This window comes from Neospora caninum, chromosome VIIa (genome assembly GCF_000208865.1).
Source record: "Neospora caninum Liverpool complete genome, chromosome VIIa".
NCBI classification, from domain to species: domain Eukaryota; phylum Apicomplexa; class Conoidasida; order Eucoccidiorida; family Sarcocystidae; genus Neospora; species Neospora caninum.
The window spans coordinates 1,990,977-2,008,143 of NC_018393.1; the positions used below are offsets into that span (position 1 = coordinate 1,990,977).

The 17,167-nt window shown below is 57.7% G+C and overlaps 2 protein-coding genes across 2 annotated transcripts; both read right to left on the reverse strand.

The window, feature by feature from the left end:
• Window positions 1-7,866, reverse strand: NCLIV_021500 (conserved hypothetical protein; the record flags this gene model as incomplete). Its single annotated transcript, XM_003882345.1, has 10 exons — window positions 1-1,265; window positions 1,816-2,074; window positions 2,396-2,510; window positions 2,809-2,872; window positions 3,269-3,320; window positions 3,674-3,763; window positions 4,315-4,633; window positions 4,936-5,192; window positions 5,658-6,223; window positions 6,618-7,866. 10 exons carry the CDS (start codon window positions 7,864-7,866, stop codon window positions 1-3), a joined length of 4,236 nt encoding a protein of 1,411 aa, XP_003882394.1.
• A 4,133-nt stretch (window positions 7,867-11,999) lies between these two features.
• Window positions 12,000-15,986, reverse strand: NCLIV_021510 (conserved hypothetical protein; the record flags this gene model as incomplete). Its single annotated transcript, XM_003882346.1, has 7 exons — window positions 12,000-12,129; window positions 12,777-12,855; window positions 13,426-13,497; window positions 13,910-14,010; window positions 14,495-14,637; window positions 15,271-15,356; window positions 15,914-15,986. The coding sequence occupies 7 exons, from the start codon at window positions 15,984-15,986 to the stop codon at window positions 12,000-12,002; spliced, it is 684 nt and encodes a 227-aa protein (XP_003882395.1).
• Between the last annotated feature and the right edge of the window lie 1,181 nt (window positions 15,987-17,167).

The window sequence follows — 17,167 nt, forward strand, 5'->3', positions numbered from 1 at the left end:
CTACTCCGCTCCATCATCCGGGGCCTCGCCGGCGATCCGCGGCTTCTTCGCCTGCTGCTCGCCCGCCTCCTGCCCACAGGCTTTCTCGCCCTCCGGCTCCGCAGGCTCTGGCGAGTCGCCGCTGCGGGCACGTCTCTCAGCGCGATCAGGCAGAGACCGGAAGGAGTCGAGAGCGTGTTGGGCGGCGGCGCGCCGAGGCCGCGGAGGCCTGGGTGGCGGAGCGACGAAAGGCGGAACCTCACTCTGGTCAGAGAACAGATGGGCATGTCCGGTCGCTGGAGACCGCGGTGTGGAGCAGCCGCTCCGGCTTCCGCTCCGCGACCCCACAGACCTGTCTCCACTGTCTCCCACGGTGTCTCCTCGGCAGGCACTTCCTGTCGGCGAGCGCGAGCTTTGCACGTGCCGGGGCGACCAGCCGGCGTGTCCGGCGGCGGGCGACGCCGCCGAACAGACAGAAGACGGCGTCCCAGGCGACGACACAGAGCCGGAGGTTTGGCGACCGCTTCGCGCAGAGGCCAGGTTCGGGGTTGCCACCGCAGCGAGGTTGGATCCGAGGCTGTCCGAGGTTCGACAGGCGCCTTTCCGGCGCTCGGGGGTCGCGTAGAGGTCGGCGCGTCCCTCGAGTCTCGGTCCTTCGCGCATGGTCACGTCCTGACTGGCAGCTATGCTCGCTCCGCCTCTTTGCAACTCCTCGTGGGGAGGCTCGCCTCGGCCTTGGGCACTCGGAGACCGCGGCGAGGAGTCGCAGGAAGGCTCGAACGCCCGAGCGTCTCGCTCTCGCGACGGGGCAGGAGACCGAGACTCACTCAGCGGGCCCCCACCGTCCGGGGAGACAGAGGGCGAGGAAGGGGCGGACGAACGCGCCACCGAAGGCGACCATGGCGAGCCGTCATCGACGCTGGGCACTGAGGATTCTGCCCTGCCACAGGTTGACGCGTGACGAGGCGAGACCGGCATCACGTCGCCCGGACCGCGCCCGCCATCGAGCGTGCCGTGGCCCGTACATACACCCAAAGGCACGCAGTCGTCTTTCGGCTCGGGGAGACGCACCGAGACGCGAGGCGAATCGCTGTCCTCGTCTGTGTCGTCCCGAAAGACTCGCCAGGCCGTTTGCGGATCGTCCTCACCCGCGTCGTCCTCGTCCGAAGACTCCTGAGGAGAGAGCTCGTAGGGCTCCGGCACCGCGACGTTCGCCCCTGCCTCCGCATGCAGCAAGCGGAGGCGCTGGAGCCGCTGCATATCTGCTTCGTACGACGACAGGTAGTCTGCGGGGCAAGGGAAGAAACGGGCAAGTCAAGAAAAAAAAATGAAGCAGCAACGCAAGGGCGACGGCTCCAAGGCTGCACGACCGCTGCGGCCTCGAGAAAATTCAGGCGGAGACAGACGGAACCGATGCTTTCCCCAAGTGCACTCGGGACAGTACGTCTCCCTCTCTGGGAGAAGACAGTCGTAGATCCACATCCAGTTCTTTGATGTGTATCAGTGTGCATTCGTGAGGTAACTGCACGCGGCCAGAGACAGACACAGCAATCTACAGAGACAGACAGACATCGGTACCGTTCCTTTGCACATGCTTTCAAAAACGTTTGTACGTCTGCCTTCCATTTGCCGTAGCAATATATATATATATATATATATATATATATATGCATATATATATGTAGCCTGGTGACTTATATTATGATTCTTATTAATGGGACGCTTCGACAAAATGTAGACCTAAAATTGTAAATGGTTCTGAGAGGGGACGGTGAACTATCGTTCCTAACTGAATCTTGTTCAACAAAAGTTGATACAAGTGCATGCTCTCCTTACCGCACGCGTCGAGGCGTATGAGAAAGGGCCCTGCACGTCTTTCTCTGGAGACCATGGAGTATTCGTTCTTGCAGAGCGGGGCTTCGTCGATGCCGCCCTTTGGACAGTCGTCTCGCATGGAGACCGTGTCGTCGCCTCGCTCTTCACCGTGGGACCTGCTGGCGGAGAAGGCGGCGCAAGTTGAGGAGGAATCGGCAGCCACGCACAGGCCGCCGAGAGCAAAAATCTCGCCGGCGACCTCCCAGGCTTGGAGCCCAAACTGCAGGACACAGGCCAACCAGAGGCAAGGAATGCAGCGCCGGCTCTTTGAGAGAGCGCAGAAATCGAGGGACACTCGGGGAACGAACCCGGCATCACGCGCCGCAGGCAAAAAGAGAAACTCATGCACCATGGGACGCACCCGGCGTGAACGATAGGCCTTTCCGATCGCGCTGGAGACAAAGGCGAGGTTGTCGAATCAAAGCGAAGACCAAAACAGAGGACACACACAGACACACATGGAATCGGGGATACCCAGTAGACACCACGTGGCCGGCCAAAGAGGAAGGAGATAAACGGAGGTCAACGGAGCAAGACTTACAGTGCCGGGAGCAAACTGCTGCGGCTGACTGCCTGCGTCGGCTGCGAGAAGGACATGAGGGAAGGCGAGAGAGCGACGACTCAGCGCGCTGTACGTGAGCAGAGAGGCGGTCGAGCTGCGCGCACCGGAAGAGACACCGGAAAGGAGGGCTTTCGTTGATTCCGAGTCGGCGTTTCGAGATGCATGCCAGGAAAACGCAGGGGGGCTCTGTGCACACGCTGCACGGTGTTCTTGGCGACAACGGAGGACCCTCGAGTGGACAGTGTTCGCCCCTTGTCGCGGCTAGGCAGCCCCAGTCACAGAGCGAGACGAACGGCTCTGTCGCTGCTCTGCAGGGAACTCTGGGCCTAGTCAGAGTCTGGCCTAGTCCGAGTCTCGGCCGCCTCGCACTCCCGGAAGGCAACGAGTCTCACCTGTCTCGGTCTGCTGTGCGCAGGCCTCCGAGAAGGAACAGAGTCGACTCCACTGTGACTGCACCTGCGAAACAGATGACGGGACGGGAAGGTTTTAGGCCGGGAAAAGCCACGAGAAGGCCAGTAAGCTCAGCCGAGAAAGACGGACGAAAAAGAAGAACGAATCCAGAATGCCACATATGCACATGCACATATCTATCTATCTATCTATCTATCTATCTATCTATCTATCTATCTATCTATATATATATATATATATATATATATATATGCGTCGATGTGCACGGAGTCGACTGGCAAGACGCGAGGGGAGGCATTGAGATTCACACGGGAAACGCGGGTTAGGTGACCGAGGGTGTGAAGTCTCTCTTTCTCTACGGCAGTACGCCGCCATGCAAACCCGCTCCGTGTCTGCGAATCGAAAAGTGCAAGACTTTGTGAGGCAACTATCCGGACTCACCGTGGAGGAAGCGTTGATCGAAGGAGCTCTTCACGCGAACCGGAGCAATCGTCTGAGGCGTACAGACACATGCAAATCATCCGAACACCAGACGTGGGAAACCTATTACAGATCAAAACTCGAAAAAGTCATCGATTGTACATGTCCTTACACCTCGATATCTCAACATGCTTGCACGCGATTCGACACTGCTTTTCCCCATTCGTATAATCGTTTCATTCCGTACACACGCATATTTGCGAGCTTGCGGCGGAGCGCTTCACCACAAGGAAAGGGAGTGGCAGTAGGTGGAGACTCAGAGATCTCGATACAAAATTCTGAGTATTTGACAGAACTATGTAGGGGTAGCGGCATTTCTCCCCGTAGAACTCGACACCTGCATCGAGGCGTGCGCCATTTCCTTACCCAACTCCAGTCCGTTCTCTCCGCGTTGCTCCGAAGGATGTACAGTCGCGGCCGCGGGAGGATGTACTGAGTGAATCCGCCGGCGACGATCTGGGTCACAAAGCACGGCGCAGAGAATCACTCTCCCTGTGCTGCACATCCTTATACTCGGAACGCCCGCTCTCAGGTAGAACCCCGACCTCGCACACCGTATACAGTGAAATAGCCGCGCTGCAGCGCGGCGGAAGAGAATGGGCTCTACACGCCTGCGGAAAGACCCGTCGCCAGTGACGGTCACGGGGCCGAGGGTTTTGCCGCATGAGACTCGCGAACGCGCGACACACAGATCCCTATCTCGAAATGAAGAGGGTGGACGCCGGGCCTTGGCTGTCTTCAGACGCCTTGCCGCGTCACTGTCTCCTGATAGATACTCCCTTTTCCCCCGGACAGCGACGAGAGCTTCTTCCCAAAGATTTCTTCTCCGACTTTGTCCTCCTCTCTCTATCGGAGAAAATCCTTTCGCCACGTTGGTTTCGCTCTCGCTTTTTGTCCTCTTCCCGAGTGTGTTCGCGTCTCTTCGGTCTGAGCCGAGTGCCGCTCCGGAACTGTGTCACCCCTTCTATGCGGGGCGCATGCACAGTTCCCGCGTGCGAAGGCCTTACCATGGACGCTGACGCCCTCTTCGGCTCCTCGCCAACTGCCTCGTCGCTTCGCTTTCTTTCTCGGTCTGGCGAGAAAGGTTCTTCGCGCTCGTCCGTTCGGGAGGCGAGACGGAAACACGTCGCCGTGTGAAAGCACCGCGGGAGGGGCTGCAGGGGCGGCGAAGACGGAAAGGCCGAAGGAGACGGAAAATCGAGTTTCACCCAAAACAGACGACTCGCAAAAAAGGTAGACGCGCAGCTGGAGGGCGACGCCGGGTCGAGAGGAGCCGAACTCGTAGCGAACAGATCAACAATCCACGTGTCCCCTAAGAGACGCCCCCTGCACAGAGCGCGAGCGCAACAGAACAGGACAACGCATGCCTCCGTAGACTCGCGGCAAGTGCGAGATGTCGTGCGGAAACCAAAACACGCCGGAAGCCTCCGTGGGGGTTTCCAGCCCGCCTGAGTTTCCGACACTCGAGGTTCAGGCGAAGAGCACGACTCGCAAGGATGCCTCGCGGCAACACCCATCGACGACTGCCGCGGAGCATGTGGAGCGATGACAGCGAACGAAAACACGCAGAGCGAGACGACGGGCAGGCGAGGAGAGAGAAACCCAGACACCCGCGGAAGACGACTTACTCCGAGTCGACACCGCCAAAGAGAATCAGGTGAGGGTCCGAGAAGACCAGCGAATGGCCGAAGCGAGGCGCAGGCCGCGGCCCCACGAAGGCAGGCGCAGCCCAGTGAAGCTCGGAGCCGAGAGAGACAGGGGGCGAAGCGGGACAGGAGGGGAAGCTGCGGTTCGAGTCGGCGGAATGCGCACGCGCCGAAAGAGCCCGGAGGCACCCGGGAGCCAGCGACGGACACAGCATTGGAGAGACGTCAAGGAGGTACAGCTGAACGCAGCAACAGACGGGCAGCGACCAGATCAACAGACCATGCGAGATGAGGTTTCAGACGCCAGCACGTTGCCAGGCTTCTTCAGTCTCTGCGTCTCTGGTCTGCTTTGCTCCTCTGTCTATCCCATCGTGCCTATTCTCGTAGTGCTGGTTCGTTCCTTTGATGCTAGCTGCGTCGTGAAACCTCTCCCTCGCGCCTCTTGACGCCCTGACACTGCGAGGTTCTGCTAGGCTGTTCAGCGTATAAACACTCGGTTGTCAAGCGAATCCCATCTTTTTAGCGTTCACTGTTCTCTAATGGGTGAGGCATCCTCCGTTTCCTGCTTCTGTCGCATCTTGCTGCTCCGAGCCTGTCCGTGTCTTTCAGATCACCTTGATCGCTCGGAAGTGTGCGCCTTTTTCCCGCCGGAACCCTCCCACTCGCCCCGCGTCACTCTGATTCCCTCAGCTTCTTCGTCTCACCTGATTGTCGGCGAGGCTGCCGCCTTCCTCCTTGCCTCCAAAGAGCGCCAGGGCGGCTGCATCCTCTCCCACAGTGATGCCCGCGCATGCATGAAAAAACCTCGCGCCCGGCTGCCGCGCGTCCCTCGCCCTGCGCTGCTCCAAGTCGCCTCGCCTCGGCCCGTCCACCCCGCAGCTGTCTTCCAGTCTTGCCACGGCCGGAGACACCGCCGCGGCGTCCCGGAGCTCTTCGCCTCTTCGCGTGTCTCCGTCGCCACGCCTTCGCGCGGACTCGAGCTCGTCAGACGAGCAGGCCGATCCCGAGGGAGACGCGGGGCGAGGAGACACCCGCCGCCACACCCACGCATGCGGAGGAAGCCGTGAGAGCCGGCAGAGCTCGTGGCGAAGAGCGTCCACAAACGCCCCGCACGAAGAGGAAGTTCGCGTACTCGGAGAAAACGAAGACGGTGAAAACGAAGGCGAACCCGCATGGTAGGCCTCCAGGGCGCTCGCCGTGGCGGCGGTGGCATCCGAAGGCGAGAAACCGACGTATACGTCCGGACAAACCGAGAGCGAAGGCGCCGCCTCTAAGAAGCGAATGAGAAAAGAAGAAAACACGCGCCGATTCCGCTGCGTCGCTCGAGTCGTCGAGCGTCGTCGTCGCGCACAATACATACGGATGAGCTGCCGGGCGACACACACTCACTCCTGGCGGATAGAAACCACACGCTGAGCGAGGCGGGAACGTCGCGTAGAACGCTCCCAGGGATCAACGAAGGACATGCCACTCCCTCTCCGCTGGCCTTCGCCTCTCGGGACAACGGCAATCCTGGCTGACTCGGCATGTGACGCAGAAATCGACTGGAGCGGTCGTGCAGAAAATGTTGTTTGAACCCGCGTTACTGGCAAGCGAAGCGTACGCGGAGAAGCACTTCGGTCTCGCGTCCCAGGCGAATACCTAACTTCAACTGAGGTTCTCACCTTCCATGAGCTGTAGATACACCTCGGGCCCGGCTCCTGCGCGGATGCAGCTGGCGGCGGCGCGCGTCACGTGGTCGGGGAGCTCTCCACCTCCAATGAGGAAGACTCGTCGCTGAATTTTCCGGGCGATCCTCTCCAATGCCCGCTGCGACTGCCTGCGGAAGTCGTCCCTGCCGCCGCTGTCTGACACTGGAGACCGGCCGTCCGGGCAGAAGAAGCGCTTTTTTTTCAAAAGCGGAAAAGCTGTAATGGTGTGGCCGAGGAGCCGGGGACGAGGCGCCTCAGAGGGAGCGGAGAGCGGGACGCCGCGCCGTCGATCTGCGTCTTCCACACGGTCGAAATGCTTCCCGTTCTGCTCCGGCAGGCCCGACGTTTCAACCACAGGATGGTGACCGTCAGCGAGACCAGAGCCAACGAAGCCGGACAGATTCCCAGCCGGGGCCGCCGACAGGGTCTCTGCCTCGCCTTCCCTCCCGGCCGTTGCAAAGCGCGGGTCGGCTGGCGCGCCGGGCAGCGAGAACCCCGGGGGGAAAGGGACGTTCTCGGGCGCGAGAAAGGGGTCGGACTGGTCGGGCAAGACGCCTTCTGCGTGCGGCACGGCATGGCTTCGCGCTGCAGGCGGAAGCGCAAAGGCCACAACATTGTCGGCAGCGGGAAACAGGTAAAACGACGGTGAGCACGCAGGAAGCGAGAGGGACGGCGCGTGCGGAGCCGTTCCCAGCGGCGCAGGAACCTCCGAGTGGACGGGCAGAAGATTTCCTGTGCACACAGGCGCGGCGACGCCTGCACTAGGCACGCATGCACCCGACGGCCCGGGTGTATAGACACCTGGGGCGTTGGCGGTCAGGAAGCCGACGGGCTGCGGAGTGACAGGCGGACAGAAAGCAGGTGCGCTGGGAGGCGGCGATGCGTAGAACGGAGCGGCGTCGGGAAAAGACGCGGGAAACTGAGGAGCGGCGACAGTCGCGGGTGCGGCTCCAAAGGCCAGAGGCGGTGGGGACAAACCTTCGGCCACAGACGGAGCAGTCATCGGGAGGAGGCTCTGTGGAGAAAGGATCGGCTGGCAGCGTTCGTTAGCTGATGCGTACAGAGAGGAGGGAGACCCAGACGCCTGCAGAGCGCCTGGCGCAGGAGGAAAAAGCCGAGGGTCAGGACACCCCATGGATGCTACAGAAGCGAAGGTTGCCGATGCTTCTGCACGCCCGGAGGCCTCGGCACGCCCTCCGAACGGAGGCGGTCCGTGACCCATTTTTCCAAAAAACCGAAACTTCAGGGGGGAGCGAGGACAAAGAGAACTGTACGAAGCAAGTTGCAGCTGCTGGCGGAGACACACCGACGGTTCCGGTGGAAAAACCCGCCCGAAATTCCAGACTTCTTCGGCAGACGCCGCGACCTGTTTTTGAAGGCATCGAAAAGATGGAATCGCCGGTGGGGCCCGAGCTCTCCCCCTCGGCGCGTTTTTCTGCTCGGAAGGTCGCGATCTTCTCGGGCGTGAGCGTTCCAGGGATACCGCCGTTTGGAGCCGCTTGCGTCAGCTTGAAACGTGACGCCTCACAGCTGCTTCGATTGAGCTTGGGCGGAGCGCCAGGGTCCATCGGCAAGCAAAATGCGAAATTGGGGCGGCCTGCCAGAGGACCGCATGCGTTGTGATTTATTCACGTGCCTCTTGCTGTTCTTTTCCGTTCGGCTCTCTTTCGTCGGCTGTTCTCCGACACCCGGTTGGCGCCATCCTTGGAGCGTTGCGAGATCCACGCCCGTGGACAGAGAGAGAAGACTTGACGCGAGGGCGCGGACGGTGTCCAAGAAGCTCGAAAGCAAGCGGGAAAGGCGAGAAGGGAGAGAAAATCGAAACAAAATCAAGGACCACGGAGGCAGAGGAAGACGGCAGCCTCAGGAGTCAGACACAGCGTGACGGGTTCGAGGCGAGCAACAACAGCGAAACAAAAATTTCACGGAATTCCCCCCGGAATCGGCTTTCTTTATAAAAAAAAACAGACGAGCCGACCTGGAAGAGAGAGCGAGAAAAAACGCGCTCTTGAAGTTGCTCGCCGGTTTCCTAATTTTCCTTGTTTTCTCTGCTGGAAATCCTTGTGGGGGAAGGAGCTTTCCACTGAAAGCGTCCTTTGCATCTCATGCATGCGCGCGACGCGCGAAAAACGGAGAAAAAGATGCTAGATGTGCGTGCAGACAGCAGCCTGTCTCGATCGAAAAATAGGCTGTCACCTTTTCGCCACAGCAGCTTCATTAGGTAGACACAAGAATACGACTCGGAAATAACGTGGAAAGCTCTTCCGTGACCGGAGAAAGCTTGTCGGTCTTTTTTCGTCGCGACTTGTAACCCGGGGAAGGTTCCTCAAGCGGCTCTCGGACTAGCGAGTTCCCCCTCGTTGTTTTTTTCAACAGTGCCGAGGCTTCACGCCAGTGCATACTTACTCTTTGTATACCTAAAATAGCTGTTTCTTAATGTGTACAACTGGATATCCGACGCTGGTGGCCTCTGCATGCATCGATATACCTATATGTTACCGCATGCCGCATGGGCGTTACTGTACTGTCTGTACCCATCTGTAGAGCACGGATGTACCGTCTGTTCTGCATATTTACGTATCGATTGACGCGTTTGTTTCTATTAGCTCTTCTTGGTGTAAGCTCTGCATTTGGGGCATCTATGTTCGATCTCCTGGAACTGCTTTTTTTTTCCCTGCATCCACACTCATGTGAAAACCTAGCCCGAGGAAAGCGCACCTGGACACATTTCTCGGATTGACTCATTTGCGCCTTTCTTCGCCCTCTCCCACTCGCTGCCATTCACTAACTTTGTCAGCCCAAGACAGCGTTGCCGTCCCATTTGCGACAGCAAAGTGTGCGTGCAAAGCTTTTCTCCGGCCACAGGCTCCTCTTCCCGTTCGTCCTCTCCCTCGTGTTCCCTCTTCAGAACGCCTTGGCTCCGCTAAATCAGCCGGAAACACTCTCCAAGATGACCGGGGGAAGCTCAGAGAATCCCTCCGAAAACGCCTCCTGTGGAGGCCCAGGCGAGAAGACGGATGTCGCTTTCTCTGCTTCCTTTTCTTCCTCATCTTCTACACCGAGAAAAGGCCAGGACTATGCGGCCGCTGGCGCTGCCCGAGTCGAAGCGGTAAGTCTCTTCCTCGTTTTTCTCTTCCTACGCCGTCTCTCGTTGGTTTCCTTTTTCTCGGCGTGAGTTCTTTCCTTCGTTCTCTCTCTCTTCACGTCCTCTCTTTCCCTCTCGTCCAGTCTTCCTCTTCTTATCTGCCGCAGGCGCTCCTCTGGCCTTTTCCTCTGTAGGATGTATTCCGCTTTTCGTTCCCCCGGTCAGCCAAAGACCGAGCGTCAGCGCAGAGACGCAAGACGAAATCCCTCCACTTCTACCGCGGCTACACACCGATGGGTTCTTCATGCATCTGATTCTCTTCCTGTTCCTCCCTCCCTCTCTACCTCTCTACTTGCTTGCCGCCGCCTTCCAGTGTCACCTGCAAGTCGTCTTCTCGCCGCCCCTCTCTCCTGCGTCCGGCCTTCGTCCTCTGTCCCGTCTCTCTCCCCGTTGTGTCCTTCCTCTTTTTTCTCTTAGTCTGTCTCTCTTCACAAGGCTGCCGGCGTTGCCTCTCCTCCTGTCCGCGATTGCAGCTGCAGTCTTGTGTCCACGAGAAGGCGCTCTACGATGCGTGCTGGAATCACTGGTATCGATACCACTTCATTCGCGGGCAGCTACAGCAGAACTGCAACCACTTTTTCGAGGAGTATCGCGCATGCGTTCTCGAGGAAATGGAGAGAAAGGGCCTTGGCGACGTTCCCGCTGCCCAGTTCTCCCTCTCCACCTGGAAAGAAAATGCAAAGAGCACGTAGCCGCCTGTCGACACCGGCAAACAGTCTCCGTGAGTGTCCAACGTGGTGCCTCCGGGATTTCTTCGTACAAAGCAGGAGAGGCAGGAACTCGCCTTCGAAAAACAGGCGCATATATCGATATGTCTTCATTGATATACGCTCCTCTTAGCACAACCGTTGCTTTTCTCGATCGCTATTTGTGTCGCCACAGACTCTCAGAACGGACTCGGTGTAGGGTAGTCGTATATGCCGGATGGTTATGGCGCAAGAGAGCCGATGAGTGTTTAGAGACGAACGGGCGGAACGCAGAACCACCACGGCGTGACAAAAAAACTGATGCCGGCGAACAAGACACGTGAGGCATCCGAGAGAAAGGCAACGCCTACGAAATGAAGTCTCTGGGAGCGTCCGACCTCGTGTTGGTACGCGGAATGTCGAGGGATCGTAGGGACACGCCCCGATTACAGGGTAGCACCGTCCCGCTTTGCGCTCTTATCTCGGCCCTGGTCGTGCCTGACTCGGAGGCAGGTTGCAGCGATCCAAGGACATCGAAGCGTTTCTCTCTCGGCACGTTTTCGAGAGACGGCAGACCGCCTCCGGGACATGTAGAGACTACCCACAGCCGTTTGAAGCCGAATCACCCGCATCCGGGGAGCCGAGGCGAACCCCCGCTTAGCTGCTGCGCGACTGCCAAGGGCCCGTCGTACTACCCGGGTAGCACTGGTCACGTACATCTGTCTACATCTATCGGTTCCTCTGTGTATCTATCTCTATCGACGCACATCTATCATCCTATATCTGTCTGTCGGTCCATTTATTTATAGTAAGAACTAACCACATCGAGATGCTTCGATGCATGCGCAGTGCTATGCGTAGGCACATGAGTGCTGGGGTGCGTGCGTGTCTGTGGTGTTTCTGCGGACGCGCGTGGCTGCATCTTGGGAAGGTTGGAAGGCGCCTGCAGGAGCGGCGTTTGAGAGTCGCGCGTTCATCCGCGTGTTTCCTCTCGAACGGTCAAAAGGGCGTGAACATCCAGTTGGAAAACCACCAGTCTTGCCTGGATCGGAGGCGCCACAAGCAAGGCCCGTAGGCACAGCCTCGCTCCTTTCGGGTGCCTTTCCCTCTGGTTGCTCCGGCCCCAGCCCGGACCGCCCTTCCCGCTTTCAGCCGGGCGAGCACAAGTTCCGTCACATCCTGCTTTTTTTGCACTCCCTTCCGCTGCCACGCTCGGCCGTTTTCTGTCGCCTTCTCTGCTGACTCCTCGCGGGGATGGTGCGTCGAGACATTCTCTCCGGTTCTGTCTCAGGTCGTTCTCGCGCTCCTCCCTCCCTGCGTTTGTTTCTGCGTCTCAGTCCGTTATGTTGCCTCTTCCGGTTCGCGCGTTGTGCCGCGTTTTTTTGTCCTTCGGCCTTTCCGGACCCCTTGCTGTCTTTCCTTCTGCGAGGTGTTTGTCCGCCTGCCGCATCGCCGCTTCTCTGGCGTCACAGCCGCCTTGTGCGCGGCTCTGTCGCTGTGTGTGTGTGTGTCGGGGGCTTCCGCTCAGTCCAAAGACGATTCCCGGTCCATAATGACTGCATGCGTTTTCCAGTATGCCACGGATGCCCGGTAGGCGGCGTGGTCGAGGCGCACGCCGCTGCCGCCCTCCTCGATCAGAGTGTTCCGCAGCATTCTGATACATTCCGAGAACAGACACGAGCACGAGAGACAAGAGGAGGGCAGAGTTGAAAAAACGCGCGGGTTTTGCCGGTCGTCCCGCGACTGATCTGGCGAAACGAAGGGCGCATGCAAAGATGGCAGGAAAGGAAGGGAACTACGCAACCATCGAACAAAGAGTGTGGAGTTCACTTCGCAGCTCACACTGCGAGACGTGAAGCCTGCCACAAACACAGAGGTGAATAAGGGGAAAGGGAACAAGAGTCACGGGACCGACAATCACTCCTGTGAGCTGAGTTTGATTCCCGACTCCTCAGACGGTCAGACGTCGGTTAGCGAGCGACACTCGGAGCCTGGCCGTGGGGAGTCAGCTGCGCGGATAGCGCAGAAAGGGAGAGAAGAAAGGATCAGTGCTATAGGGCAGGGTTTGCCTGCGGATGGGGCGGTAGGTTGAGGTCAAACTGAGTCATCGGATCGTGTGAATGACACCGTTCAATGAAGACAAGGCCACGTTCTTTATGGTTCCTGTACACCACCCGACTGGACTAGCGAAACGCGAAACCACCTTTTAAATTTGCTGGACGCTCTAACGGGAAGAGTACCTCCTATTTACGACAGGAGAAGATATAATTCAAAACAGCCTTTAGACTGCGATCGCCTCACGTGATGGGGGCCATGGGAAGCGAGTACGCCTCGTCCTGCGCTTTCACAGCGATGATCGACCACGCCGGAGCTGTCGGATCTGCAAGGAAAACAACCACCCGGAAATAGCGGCGACAGACGATGCAGAAAGGACGCAGACACAGCGAGACGGACAGACGCAACACGGCGTTGCATGCACCGGGACAACTGGACTCAACACAATGATCCGCGAGCGAGGGGCGGAAGGAACCAGCTCTCTCGGGCAGTCCAATCGTCCGGTGAAGCAAAGAGATAGAACACCTCTCAAGGTCGAGAGGAGTAGAATGCCGCATCGCGCTCCACCTAACTCCCTTGTCATGGTTCCTTCTTTCTGTCTCCATGATCTAGGATATAAGAAGAAAAAGATAAAACGCCGTCCCGTGCCACGGCGTCAGAGCCCCTGTGACCACAACTGCCTGCAGGCGCCTCTCAGGGAAATCGAAAGACAGCGCTTGCGCTGAGAAAAGCAAAATTGAGCCGCCACGGCAGACGCAGTCTGTGAGCTTGAGGATTCGCCTGCACGCGCCACAGAGGGGACTGCATGCACCTGCGGTTATCAGCCCTCGCATCCCCTCCAGTATTGTCCACGACTCTCGGCATATTGCTCTTGAACATGCGACACAAAACCTACCCACGACAACCTCAGTTCCGGTCTCGGCGGCCGCCTCCTTCGCGATTTGCTCACGCGAGTAGAGAATCAAATCTGCACAGGCCAAACAGACACCGACGGAGTTGTTGTGCAGCAGCATCGAAGCGGCACTTGTCTCGCGCCTCTACACACGGACTCGCGTGTCTTCGTTTCGGCGCGCGTGCGCACCTTCCTTCCTCGTTTCCCATCCGAGTTGTCTCTCGATCTTGTGCCAAATCGCTTCTCACTAACCCTCAGACAAGCGTCTGATGCGCGCACTCTCCTGTACTGACTCCGCATTCAGGCGGCACTCTGTGGGGGGTCGGACGCTGGGGCCTCTCTGTATCCGGCCGCGCTTCGCGCGCTCCGCTGCCTCTCTCTTCTGTCCTCTGGTTCACTACTAAACTCAGACGCGGGCTGCAACGATGCGCGGCGCCGCAGGGTCTTCCGGTCTTTCCTGCCTTCGCAGTCCGGCTTCTCTGCTTACCGAGATACGCCGCTGGCTTCAGTACGTCCTTCGCGTAACTCATTGGAAACCACCGAGTCAAGACAGCCAGCTCAGTGGGACGGCGGGCGATGTACCCGGACCTGCGGCAAACGCGCGAGCGAGTGCGCGAAGACACGAGGAAAACGCCACCTTTCTGCGGCCTATATATGAATATGCTCACAACGTATATACATTACATATATATATATATATATATATATATGAATATATATATATATATATATATATATATAAATATATAGCTGTCGCTGTATAAGGATGTTCCACTATATATCTATATACGGGTAATTCTGGATTCATAAGTTTCATCGATCGCTCGCTCTGCCTCTTCCGAGGTTTGGAGTTGTCCTGAATGCCAGGTGAGCCGACAGACGGAAGCCGTTAAACGGGGCATCATGGGAAAATGCACGTTGCTGGTCTTTCTCCGTATCCCTCGGGAGTGCTGCTGCTGAGTATGGCGTTGCACGGCGACACATGAATAAAACATTAGCGAGCGTAAACATGAGAGTGGAAGGAGAATGGAGGACAGAGACGTCCATTTATGTCAAGGGCTCAGCTGTATACCGAAGCATGTGCTCGTTCTCGGGAGTGATCGGCAGAGCGCCAGGAAGGGCGCGGACAAAGTTCGGAATGTAGAGATGCCGACAAAAAGGCGCGTAGCCCTCAAAGAATTCCAGCGTCGAGTCTTGCGCCACTCGATCGTTGACCTGTTACCAACGGAGGAACGCCACAGAAGAATGCAAGGACCGTCAACACGCGAACGTGCTAACGATCATAGATCACCTGGTACAAACCCCCACATCCCTACCTCACGTCTGCCATATATATGTCTACATACTTACATGGATTTATTTATATGTGTATGTCCACATATCTACGTGCATATATATATATATATATATATGCGCGTCTGGCTCACGGTTGTTACCATCCTGATGTTTCTAGAGATACCTCTCCTGTTGTGAGTGCGCGGGATCCGTTATCGATGCCGAAAAGGCTGGGATTTCATTCAAATCCACACAAACAGGTTGCGCTGTTCCTCTGCAGCCAATTTTCCTTTCCTTTGTGCTCGACTGAGTGCTTCTATCCCTGTCGGTTCGCCGCCCGTCTCTTGTCTCTGCTTCCCTCTTGTCTTCTGCCTCCAGTCTCATTATCTTTTGCCTCGCCAGCGTTCTTCTTTCTCTCTCCGTATATCTCTTCGCTCGTCCGCCTGGCGTTCTTGCTGCTCACTCCCTCTCCTCGTTGTTCTCCTCAGTCACCCTTCAACACTTCCCCCGTCGTCTATCTGGGGTGTCTTCTCTCTCTCCCTCGACATTCTCTGCCTCGCTGAGTCGCCGTACCTTCTTGAGAAATTCCTCTTTGGTGACGCCAGTCAGCCGCGAGCCTCCGTAGGAAGGATCGTCGAACTGTCTGTAGCAAAAGGGATCTGTCGCGCAACGCACAGCGTGCAAGACCCGTCCCATTCAAAGACACACGCAAAGCAATCCTACACAAAAGAAGCCCGAAAGCTTCCATAGCCCTGTGAGAATTTCTATCCGAAGAAGGCGTTTGATATGCCATGCGTGTATATGGATACCAACACATGCGTATCGATACATTCACATTCAAGCAAACCAATGTATTTATCTCCGTGTATGTGTGCACAGGTATGTGCTGATACTTGTCTTGTTACTGAGTGTGGCTGACGACCGTTCGCATGTGCGCCGGTGAAGAGGCCTTTGTGTGTGCAAGAGGCTGTCTGTACAGAAGACGAGAAGCGAAAAATGAATCTGCACGTCCTCCAAGCTAAAGAGGGCAGATACGCATGCAGTCCCCGGTGTAGGCAGCTGCCTCTCTGGCACCATCTCCGTTTTGTCGCGTATCTAGGGAATCACACGCTGTACCGGTCCATCCAGCCGCACCACATACGCACATGGAGACACACATTTATATGCTCGAATATATCCCAAGCGTCGACAATAAACGTCCGCATGGCCAGCTCACCGAGGCCGAGTGGGAGATCCGCAGGGGCTGGCCGCCCGCAGGAGCGCTGGGCGGGCGCTGCAGCCGTCGCCATGGTTTGCGGATCGGATCGGAAGAGTCTCGTGCAATACGCGAGCGAGCGGGGCGGAATGCGGGGCGCGGAAGAGGACTCGGGCGCGCCTGGAACCTTGAGGAGTCGCGAAGGAGCGAGGCCCGCGGAGGAGACGGCGGAACGGCGCAAACGAGCAGGGAGAGCAGCGGACAGAGACGGCGACGCAGGCGCACAGAAGGCAGAGACTGCGGAGCAACACGGAAAAGGAGACAGTGAGGGAAATGCTTGCGGATGAATGGGCCGATGCAGGAGAGGGACAACGGACTTGGATGCAGAGTGAACGTGCATGTTCACCGTCTTCCTCGCCTCCCCGTCTGGTGCTCGGCGCAGCCGGATTGACCACCAGGAGAGGGAACGGCAACGCCGAACGGGAAGTTGCGTAGGAAAAAGGGGCGACGCATGCGGAGAGCCACGGGGAAGCGGAGGGAGAAAGGCGAGGAGCGACGTGTGCAGGCGATGCAAAAGAGGCGAAGGCGGCAACGAGAAAGATGCCTCGGAGAAGGAGGCGAATGAAAAGGCCTTAACGGAAGGGGAGAGACGATTTCGGTTATTCCCGGTGCACGAAAGGCGAGGGCAAGAGCGGTGAGGCGAACACAGCTTGAGAGAAGGCGACTCTCTGAGGCGTTTGGGAGAGACAGACTGGCCTGGCACTCGAGGAGCGAGGCTGAGAGAGACCATGCAGAGAAGGAGGACAGCAGAAGTCAGATATTTTGCCTGGCAAGCAGCCATCAACCTCTGAGAGAGAGATGATCGCCCCGGGATAGGTTTCGTTCGTCTTCTTTGTCGGCTGCTCTTGCCGCGAATAGCGAAGCCGAGAAAAGGAAGCGGCTCGACAGCCGCAGGACGAAAAAAGGCGAGCGAAAAGGAGCGAGGGGGTGAATCGAGGCAGGAGAACAGGCGCGTTTGTCAGATGTGAAAATTACTTTTTTTCAGTGGAGGATGGCCGTTCAAATATACGTTTTTGCTGTCCGTGCGAGTGTGCATGCGCACACGCGTCTGGAGGTATTCTGTGGAACTGCATGCGCCTGCAAGAAGTCGAAAAGGAGAGCCGGAAAAGCACGCGGACTCGTCACGCTTCGTTTTCATTTTCGTCGAAACAGTGAAAGGGGACCGGCGCAAGTTCTCGCCACGAAAAAGGGACTCTGTCTTCTCCTTGAGTGTTC